Source organism: Polistes fuscatus, unplaced genomic scaffold (assembly GCF_010416935.1).
Source record: "Polistes fuscatus isolate 324 unplaced genomic scaffold, CU_Pfus_HIC Scaffold30, whole genome shotgun sequence".
In the NCBI taxonomy this organism is placed as follows: Eukaryota; Metazoa; Arthropoda; class Insecta; order Hymenoptera; family Vespidae; genus Polistes; species Polistes fuscatus.
In genome coordinates, this window is record NW_025113108.1 from 121,898 (window position 1) to 131,359 (window position 9,462).

Genomic DNA, 9,462 nt, shown 5'->3' on the forward strand with positions numbered 1-9,462 from the left:
TTAGACGCGTGCGACAAAGCAATATCGTTGTTTTTAGTGGTAACCACGGTAGCGCTAAGATGCCTGCAAGGGCTCTTTCTTTATTCTAGCTCGCGTTCTCCCACTACATTTATTACGCCAATCATATGTATCGACAGCCGCGTTATGCTCGGACTTTTCGGTGATTGGTGCAGCATTGCATCGCCTTTTGGTATAAAAGCCAGCGCGTTTTTGCGCCTGTTGTCACTCTGGATTCATCGCTCGAGATTCATCTAGCTGGGACTTGCGAGAACTACTTCAAGGAGAATTCTTTGTATTGCGTAATACCATATCATCTAAGTTCGGCCAGCGACAAGAAACAAAGGCGGTCCTGCACTTGGCCAGAATTATCCGGATTTGTGGATTCTTCTTCATCGTTTTCAACCAGGGTTTTTATGCCGAAAGGCTTTTCCCTGACGAGCCTAATAAAGCGTACTTTTTAGTACTGATTGGGCTCAAATAAAGTTGTTATTGTGTTCTTTATTTTCCTATCCTCCTTCCCATTAATAAGGAATCTCGATATCACTCGTAAGGGCATTTTTCGATTCACTACTATCCACTGGAGTACCGATTAAGGCATCGGTCGCATCAACATTTTGGTCCTTCGAGCCGGATCGAGGGAGCTTCCTCCCCACTCTACGTCCGGCGTCTATTGTGCATACAGTCTTCTTCAACGGAGGAGAAAGAGGCAACGGAAGACTTCCGATCGAGCAACAAAGGAGGTATTGCATCATCGCTACAAGCCGAGAAGCTTCTATTGTTCCGGTGCGTGAGTACGCTGCACGGGACGCCTTATTCAGAGGATTCACGTGAGTTTTGTAATTTCTGTTGCTTGATCATTCTTCGAAGTTGTATTTTTCCCCCTCTTTTCTCTTCTTAATTTTGCCTTTTGTCGTGAAAATGCCTCGTTCGAGTAGTGCACGTGTGATTTGAGCGCGTTATACGTAGATTCGAGTATGTAAAGAAAGAATTCGCGCAATTTCAAAAGGCGGTGAGCGAGATAGATCATACCAACCCGCGCGATATAATGAAATTAAAGCTTAGAATTTCCAAAGTTGATAAGAATGTGGCAATATTAGAGGAGTTGATAGAAAAGACTTCCGGTGAAACGATGGGAACGCTGGTTGACGAAATTCACAACCATGTCGAGTCAGTCATCGACGCCAGGCGGAGGCGGAATTGATCATTAATAGAGCTGAATCGGTAGCCACTTTAGACACAAATGCGCCTACTACGCATCTATCGTCTCCAGTTAGCACTACGGTTAGCAATCCGTCCGTAGTTAGCATTTACAGAATACCGGCGGTACAATTACCTCGTTTTGACGGGCAGCATGAGGAATGGCCGAGTTTCGCGGACACGTTTCAATCGGTGATAGGAGATAATCCCGCGATTCGCGATATACAAAAATTTGCATATTTGAAATCATGTTTATCGGGACCGGCCGCGGAGAAAGAGTTTTGGAAATTACCGCGGATAATTATCCGATTGCGTGGAAGACCTTAGTCGAGTGCTATGACAATCCGTTAATATTAATAAATAAGCACGTACGAGCTATTTTAGAGGGTCCCCTATTGACAGTGAATTTCCCTCGTCTTTAATTGCCGCGTCCGATGCGCTAAGCGCAATTATAGGGCTTTAGTAGCGACTAAAAAAGTGTTTGTCGATCAATTTGCTATTGCCGCACATCTTTCGCGAGTGGATCCAGCAACACGGCTTCAATGGGAACAACGGTATTCCCGAGATGCTTTACCGACGGTAGACGAATTTGTGATATTTTTGCGCGATCGGGGAAATGCGCTAGTAAACTCCCAGCCGGCAGAACATTCTAAAAGAATTAACAATAGCAGAAGGAACGCACCGTTAGGACCCGAGAGAAATTTTCGCTCAAGGAATTTGATGCGTAACGAGCCGCGGTTTAATTCTCCGCGAAATTGGCCGCGAATTTCCGACCGAGGACAAGTTCAAGCGTATTCCACAAGCGCGACTGTCTCGTGTGGCGTATGTCGCGAGGCATAACACATCGGAGTGTGAGCAGCTACTGAGAGCCGAGCCCGAGGAGCGCAGAAGAATCGTGGTTAACGCCAATTTGTGTTGTAATTGTTTACAAGCTGGTCACCGCGTATACACATGTATTAAGAATGACTGCTGCAGTAAGTGCAAGGGCAGGCATCATGAGTTGTTACATGTGAGAGAGGCCGTTGCAGAAGGTGCAGCGGCGGGCATCACGAATTGTTGCGTTCGAACGGCGTCGGCGGTGCAGAATGCACATGTAGAGCTCCATCACTCGCAGGCACCCGCGCTGTTACTAACTGCAGTGGTGCATTTGCTGGATCGCGACGGCAGGCCGCACGAGTGTCGTGTGCTCCTGGATTCGGGTTCCGAAGCACATTTCTTAACGATCCGGTTCGCGAATCTTCTGCGAATAGCCAACGGGACGTGAATGTACCCATTTCTGGCGTAAACCAAACGGAAACTAGAGTCAAACAGGCAATCTTAGCAACGTTGAAATCGCGAACAGAAAATTACGCGTTAGAATTACAATTCTTATTATTACCCACTGTAACGAATAGGTTGCCTTCGCAACGAATTCCGCAAGAAGAATTGACTATACCGGCAGGGATCCAATTGGCAGATCCCAAGTTTTATGAGCCCGCGAATATCGACGCGATTCTCGGTGTCGAGATTTTTGCTTCACTATGGCGCGCAGGTCAGAGCATTAGGTTGAATGAAAATTTAATGGCACAAGGAACTGTACTAGGATGGCTCGTTATGAGCACAGGAATACGCGCACTCCGCAGAGCGTTAATTGCCACACGGCCACGGTAGATTTGAACTCACAATTGGAAAAATTCTGGAAAATTGAGGAAGTAGCTGAGAGTAGTATTAGGTCGCACGAGGAAAATTTGTGCGAAGCACATTACAGAAGCAACACGCGACGGGATGATACTGGCAGATATATAGTGAGATTGCCCTTTAAGGAAGAAAATCAGTTAGGAGATTCGTATACGAGCGCGTTACGAAGATTTCACGCATTAGAGCGATCATTATCGCGCAAGCCGAAAATTAGAGATGAATATATTAAATTCTTATCCGAATATGAAGAACATATGACAAGGATAGAAGGGGGACCCCACGAAGATAGATTCTATTTACCGCATCATGCTGTATTAAAGCATACTAGTATTACGACCAAATTGCGAGTAGTGTTCGACGCGTCGGCAAAAACCAGCAACGGGAAATCTTTGAATAACGTATTAATGGTTGGCCCAACCATACAGGAGGATCTATTTGCACTTTTAGTAAGATTTAGATCACATGCTATTGCTATTACCGCGGACATCGCGAAGATGTATCGGCAGATAATAATTGATCCGCGCGATCGCAAATATCAAACTATACTGTGGCGTCGACAGGAAAGTGATCCCGTGAAAACATATAGATTAAATACAGTAACCTATGGAACTGCCTCCGCGTCGTTTTTAGCAACTCGTACGTTACATCAACTCGCGAGCGACGAATTTAACAGATTCCCGAGAGCTGCCATCGCGCTTAAAGAAGATTTCTATGTAGACGACTTGTTAACCGGAGCGCGTACGGTTAGGGAAGCGAAGCAAGTCCGCGACGAGTTAATAAGTATAACCGCAGGGGCAGGCATGCATTTGCGGCAATGGGCGTCAAATTGCGCCGAGATTCTAAAGGACTTAGATACCGCAGATAATAACATCATAAATTTAGATTCGTCAGGAACGATAAAAACATTAGGTGTTAATTGGAACGCGGCCGAAGACAACATAGGCTATACGGTAAAGCGAGCAGCTGATCCATCGAAGGTTACTAAGCGTGTTATATTGTCCGAAATTTCTCAGTTATTCGACCCGCTAGGTTTATTAGGACCGGTAGTAATCAACGCGAAATGATGATGCAACGGCTATGGCAATTAAAATCAACATGGGACGAAGATGTCCCCGCCGATATATATAAATATGGCAGGAGTTCCGCCAAAATCTCCACACGCTCGAGGAGATAAGGTTCGCGCGCAACGTAGCAGGTGATGGAGAAGAAATGGAAATGCATGGTTTTTGTGACGCGAGCGAAAGGGCTTACGGCGCGTGCATTTATGTTAAAACGTTAGGAAAAAATCCCACTTTACGATTAGTCTGCGCCAAATCCAAGGTAGCGCCGCTTAAAACGCAATCGCTTCCGCGACTAGAACTTTGCGGCGCCTTAATACTCTCGCGTCTCTTTAAGGCCACTAAAAACGCTTTGCGTAGAAATGATTTCTGCCGTACAATATTTTGGCGGACTCTACGGTAGTTTTGCATTGGCTCAACACTCCGCCTCACACGTTAAAAACCTACGTAGCACATCGCGTAGCTGAAATTCAAGAGAGCACAGCTCGCGAGCTGTGGCGTCATGTATCGTCCGAACATAACCCCGCGGATTTAATTTCTCGCGGCGTTACACCTGCCGAACTCCGTGAAAGTAAGCTCTGGAAGTCCGGTCCTGTATGGCTTATCCAGCCGGAATCAAATTGGCCGCATAGTAGATTAGAACCAATCGAAATCCCGGAAAAGAAAAGGATTGTAACTCACGCAAGGGTAGCTACTCCGTTCGAACTATTTAGACGGTACTCCTCGTTCGTCAAATTAAAGCGCATTATCGCGTATTGCGTTAGATTCGCACGTAACTCGCGCAATTTAAAAGAGAAAAGAATAATGGGTGAGTTAACCGTGGACGAATTGAAAGGCGCGGAAATAATCGCGATTAGATTGATACAGGAAGAAGCATTTCCCGAGATCATCAAATTAATCAAGTCCGGTAAAGAGGTTTGCGCATCATTCTCCGTACTTAGCCCGTTTGTAGACAATTTAGGAATATTAAGAGTTGGAGGTAGATTGGCAAGGAGCAACTTGCCATACGAGCAAAGGCATCCCGCATTATTGCCGAAAGACCATACAATTACAAACGCGATAATACGCGAAAAGCACCATCAAATAGGGCACGGTGGTACGCAAGCCACTTTGAACGCACTTCGCGAATCGTTTTGGCCAATAAATGGCGAAGTAGCGTTAAGCGCGTAATATATAAATGCATTACTTGTCGACGTTTAAAACCCGCTACGCCGCAATATCCTATGAGTGATCTACCTGCCAGTCGTCTTCTACCGAATCGTCCGTTTATCCACACCGGCGTAGATTTCTGCGGTCCGTTATTCATCAAGGAAAGCAACACCGGAACCGTGGTCGCGCGAAAATATATGTGGCGGTATTCGTCTGCTTTAGCACCAAGGCCGTTCATTTAGAACTCGTGAATGATCTAACGACTGAAGCATTTTTAGCAGCTTTGCGTAGATTTATGGCACGCCGTGGAAAATGTTCGGACATATATTCCGACAACGCGACTAATTTCGTAGGTGCGGCGAACGAACTAGAAGCGCGCGTCTCGCGAAGTTTGGTAAATGAAGGAATCAAGTGGCATTTCATCCCACCCCGTTCCCCCCATTTTGGAGGTCTATGGGAGGCGGCCGTAAAATCATTTAAATATATCTAGTTCGAATTATAGGCGAGACATTGCTATCTTACGAGGCATTATTAACATACGTCCTCGAGATAGAGGCCTCTGTCTAATGACCCGAATGATTTGCGCGCTCTTACACCTGGGCATTTTCTAATTGGAAATTCGTTTACGAGTTTGCCAGAGGACGAATACAGGGATATACCATCCGGGCGCCTGTCCCAATGGCAGCACGTACAGCAGATGAGACAGCATTTTTGGAACCGATGGAATAAGGAATATTTGAACGAGCAGACGGTCCGTAAAAAATGGCACAGAGGCACAGCAGACAAAATAAGTCCGGGTACACTAGTCATCTTGCGAGAAGATAATTCCCCTCCACTCAAATGGTCATTAGGACGTATCGCGGAAGTACATAAAGGAGCCGACGGTGTATAGCACGCGTGGCGAGCGTAAAAACTGCCAACGGTCTTGTAAAGCGCGGTATTAAACGTCTTTCTCCTTTACCAAGCGTCTTATAAAAAAAAAAAAAAAATTTTTTCTTTTTGTAATTCAGTCAAGTTAATTACTGAATATGTATTGTAATATGCGGTTAACAGTATGTATATATAGTTTATAATTTGTATGTAAGTGTGCGCATTTTGGTTTTTAAATTTTGAGCGGTGCCCGTTCAAGGGGGGGGTATGTTGCGTATCCCACGCAACGAGTGAGTAGGGCGAAGCACCTAGGCGCGTACGGCCCTGCCAAAGCGTTAGACGCGTGCGACAAAGCAATATCGTTGTTTTTAGTGGTAACCACGGTAGCGCTAAGATGCCTGCAAGGGCTCTTTCTTTATTCTAGCTCGCGTTCTCCCACTACATTTATTACGCCAATCATATGTATCGACAGCCGCGTTATGCTCGGACTTTTCGGTGATTGGTGCAGCATTGCATCGCCTTTTGGTATAAAAGCCAGCGCGTTTTTGCGCCTGTTGTCACTCTGGATTCATCGCTCGAGATTCATCTAGCTGGGACTTGCGAGAACTACTTCAAGGAGAATTCTTTGTATTGCGTAATACCATATCATCTAAGTTCGGCCAGCGACAAGGGACAAAGGCGGTCCTGCACTTGGCCAGAATTATCCGGATTTGTGGATTCTTCTTCATCGTTTTCAACCAGGGTTTTTATGCCGAAAGGCTTTTTCCTGACGAGCCAAATAAAGCGTACTTTTTAGTACTGATTGGGCTCAAATAAAGTTGTTATTGTGTTCTTTATTTTCCTATCCTCCTTCCCATTAATAAGGAATCTCGATATCACTCGTAAGGGCATTTTTCGATTCACTACTATCCACTGGAGTACCGATTAAGGCATCGGTCGCATCAACAAAAATGTTTAAATCTTTTTTGTCATAAACTACTAAAACGAATATTTTACATTTTTTCTAATTATGGTATACATTTAAGTTTTAATTATTTATTGAAACTCGTACCATTCATCTAGGATAGAGATCTTTTCAAGAAATGATACATATTTCATTTTAATTCTCCCATCACTTGTTAATAAAAATTTCAATTTTTTATTATTGTCATTTTAATAAAAATATATAATCAAGGATTCAAATTACTGACTCAATACTTCTTGTAATATTAATTTTACTAATATACGTTGCGATTTTTAACAAAACAGAAATTAGTTGGGAAAGCTGTCTCTTGTAAATATTTTTCTTTAAAAAATCTATTAAATTCTAAGAAAATACATTAATGTAACCAAGAGTTGTTGCGAAGCTCGACGTGTCGGCTGTAGACGAATAAAAAAGTTGTGCTTCTTATCTTTGCATGACCGAACTATATTCTTTAAATGGAACAACTGATTCAGGTCATATTTTAAAATAAAAGAAAACGGTGCAATAATTATGAGGACTTATGCAAAGAGAGTAAGTGATTACTAGTGAACACGATTCTGGTTAAATCTTTAAATCTGATACAAGTTTCTCGGTTATGCTGACCGATCTACTTAACTGAAAAAATAAAGAAAAAACGTCTTTCTCTCATAAAAAAATCTTTCTCTCATAACATTCTGATATAACGATAAAGCGTTCGTAGTATTTTTGTATGTTTATGTTTGCGCATACAAAATGAGAAAACTTTTGGTTCCATTTCATTTCGAAGAAACTTTCTTCTCAAGTATTGTGATAAAAACATGAGTTTTTCTATTTCCCTTTGAAAAATTGTTCTATTTTCGTAAAAAAAAAAACTTTCTTTTTTATTTTGAATGTAATCATCTCTCTTCGATTAAAACATACAAACAATATATTTTCAGGAATAGTTTTAAATTTACTGAACGCTCTAAATAATTTTAAATTAAAAACAAAACTTCACAATTTAACAACCGATGATTTTAAACTATTCAAAGTCATTGAAATAAAAAAATTTCTACACTAGCACACGTAGCACGGGGTTGGTTTTATTCATCTGAGATTTTCAACAAGTGTAATACACGTTTGGTAGACCTTTTTTGCTAGTCTATACATATACTACAATATATGTAGGATTCCAAAGATGAATAGAATTTTTCAATACAGATACAATTTAATCTGATACAATACAATAATACATGATCGCTGCTTAAAGGCTAAACGATGACTAACTTAAATCTTTGCGCTTTAGTTCACTGTTTACCCACATAGCAACGTACCGCTGCACGCCGCTACAACCCAACGGTCCTACCAACCATATCGCATCCCGCCTCATAGCCCCTTTGTCTAATTTCCCTTCCCACACTCGGCCATATCTGCATCTCCTTCGGCCCCCGAAGGGAACTCTTTGAACGGTTTCATGTAATCCGCCGCCGTTGTGGTGATCTTTGGTCCCTTATCCCCACCAACACGAATCACTTCATTTCGGTTATTTCTCTTACATCTAGATATCTTATATGGACCTAAGAATTTCTTTTGTATCTTTAACACCGCACCAAACTGCGTGCGCTTTATCGCTACTAAATCGCCTTCGTTGTAAAAACTCGCTTTCTTACATTTACGGTTATAATTACGCCTATTCTCTTCTTGAATTTTTAACAGACTTTCCTTCGTTGCTTCTCCCAGTCTTAAGCGCTCGTCAGAATATTGCAATATCGCCTCTTTCTCTATTAATTCTAAAATAGCTAAATCTTCGCGATGCTTCATTTTTACGCCAAACATCACCTCGAAAGGTGACGCATCTACACTACGCTGATAAGTGCAATTAATCGCTCTTTGGACCTTATCTACGTGCTTATATTACTTGTCAGGCGCGTCCATCGACATCTTAGTCAGTACCGAGATAATAATTCGATTAATTCTTTCAACCTGACCGTTTCCTCTCGGTATACCGGTGGTAGTTAGAACGTGCTCGACCCTTTCCGTTATACAATACTCTTTAAACTCTGTTGCCGTGAATGCGGTTCCCTTATCTGTAATAATACGTGTCGGATTACCGAATGTTCTCTGTTGTATCCCAAGTTTTTCTAACGTTTCCCGTGCGGTTGTCGTCTTAGTTGGGTATAGTCACACAAACTTAGAAAACCCATCTACCACTACCAAGATATGCTTATAAGCTTTACTCGTCGCTGTCATCGGCCCTAGATAATCGACATGATAAGTCTCGAGAGGTCTATCCCCCTTCGATATCGGCTGTAACTGACCTTCCTTTTTCCCCTGCTTACGCTCCGCTAATATACACGGTACACAAAAGCTGATGATCTTTTCGATTTTTTCTTTCAGACCCTGTATATAAAATTCTTCTTTTATTCTTTCGGCTACCTTTCGTACAGAGAAATGAACATTTTCGTGAATCTTTCTTATGATATTAGACTGCATGCTCGTAGGACACACTATCACGTTCTTATTGTTTACACGCTTCATCAAAATATTATTTTCTAAAATATAATCTTCGTATGGCTCTTTTTCCACTAC

The 9,462-nt window shown here is 42.5% G+C and overlaps 1 protein-coding gene across 1 annotated transcript; it reads left to right on the top strand.

Annotated features, from left to right (window-relative positions):
• The first annotated feature begins 2,780 nt into the window (after positions 1 to 2,780).
• Positions 2,781 to 5,973, top strand: LOC122520328. Its single transcript, XM_043640422.1, has 5 exons — positions 2,781 to 3,917; positions 4,012 to 4,288; positions 4,336 to 5,098; positions 5,304 to 5,475; positions 5,635 to 5,973. Exons 1-5 carry the CDS (start codon positions 2,781 to 2,783, stop codon positions 5,971 to 5,973), a joined length of 2,688 nt encoding a protein of 895 aa, XP_043496357.1.
• Positions 5,974 to 9,462: the final 3,489 nt, after the last annotated feature.

What these genes read in the sequence shown, in the direction of transcription:
- LOC122520328 (XM_043640422.1), top strand. Translation starts at nt 2,781, where the DNA reads ATGGCTCGTTATGAGCACAGGAATACGCGCACTCCGCAGAGCGTTAAT. An exon ending in GGCGAAGTAGCGTTAAGCGC is followed by an intron (nt 5,099 to 5,303) that starts GTAATATATAAA and finishes CGTCTGCTTTAG; the next exon opens with CACCAAGGCCGTTCATTTAG. An exon ending in CGCGCGTCTCGCGAAGTTTG is followed by an intron (nt 5,476 to 5,634) that starts GTAAATGAAGGA and finishes TCCTCGAGATAG; the next exon opens with AGGCCTCTGTCTAATGACCC.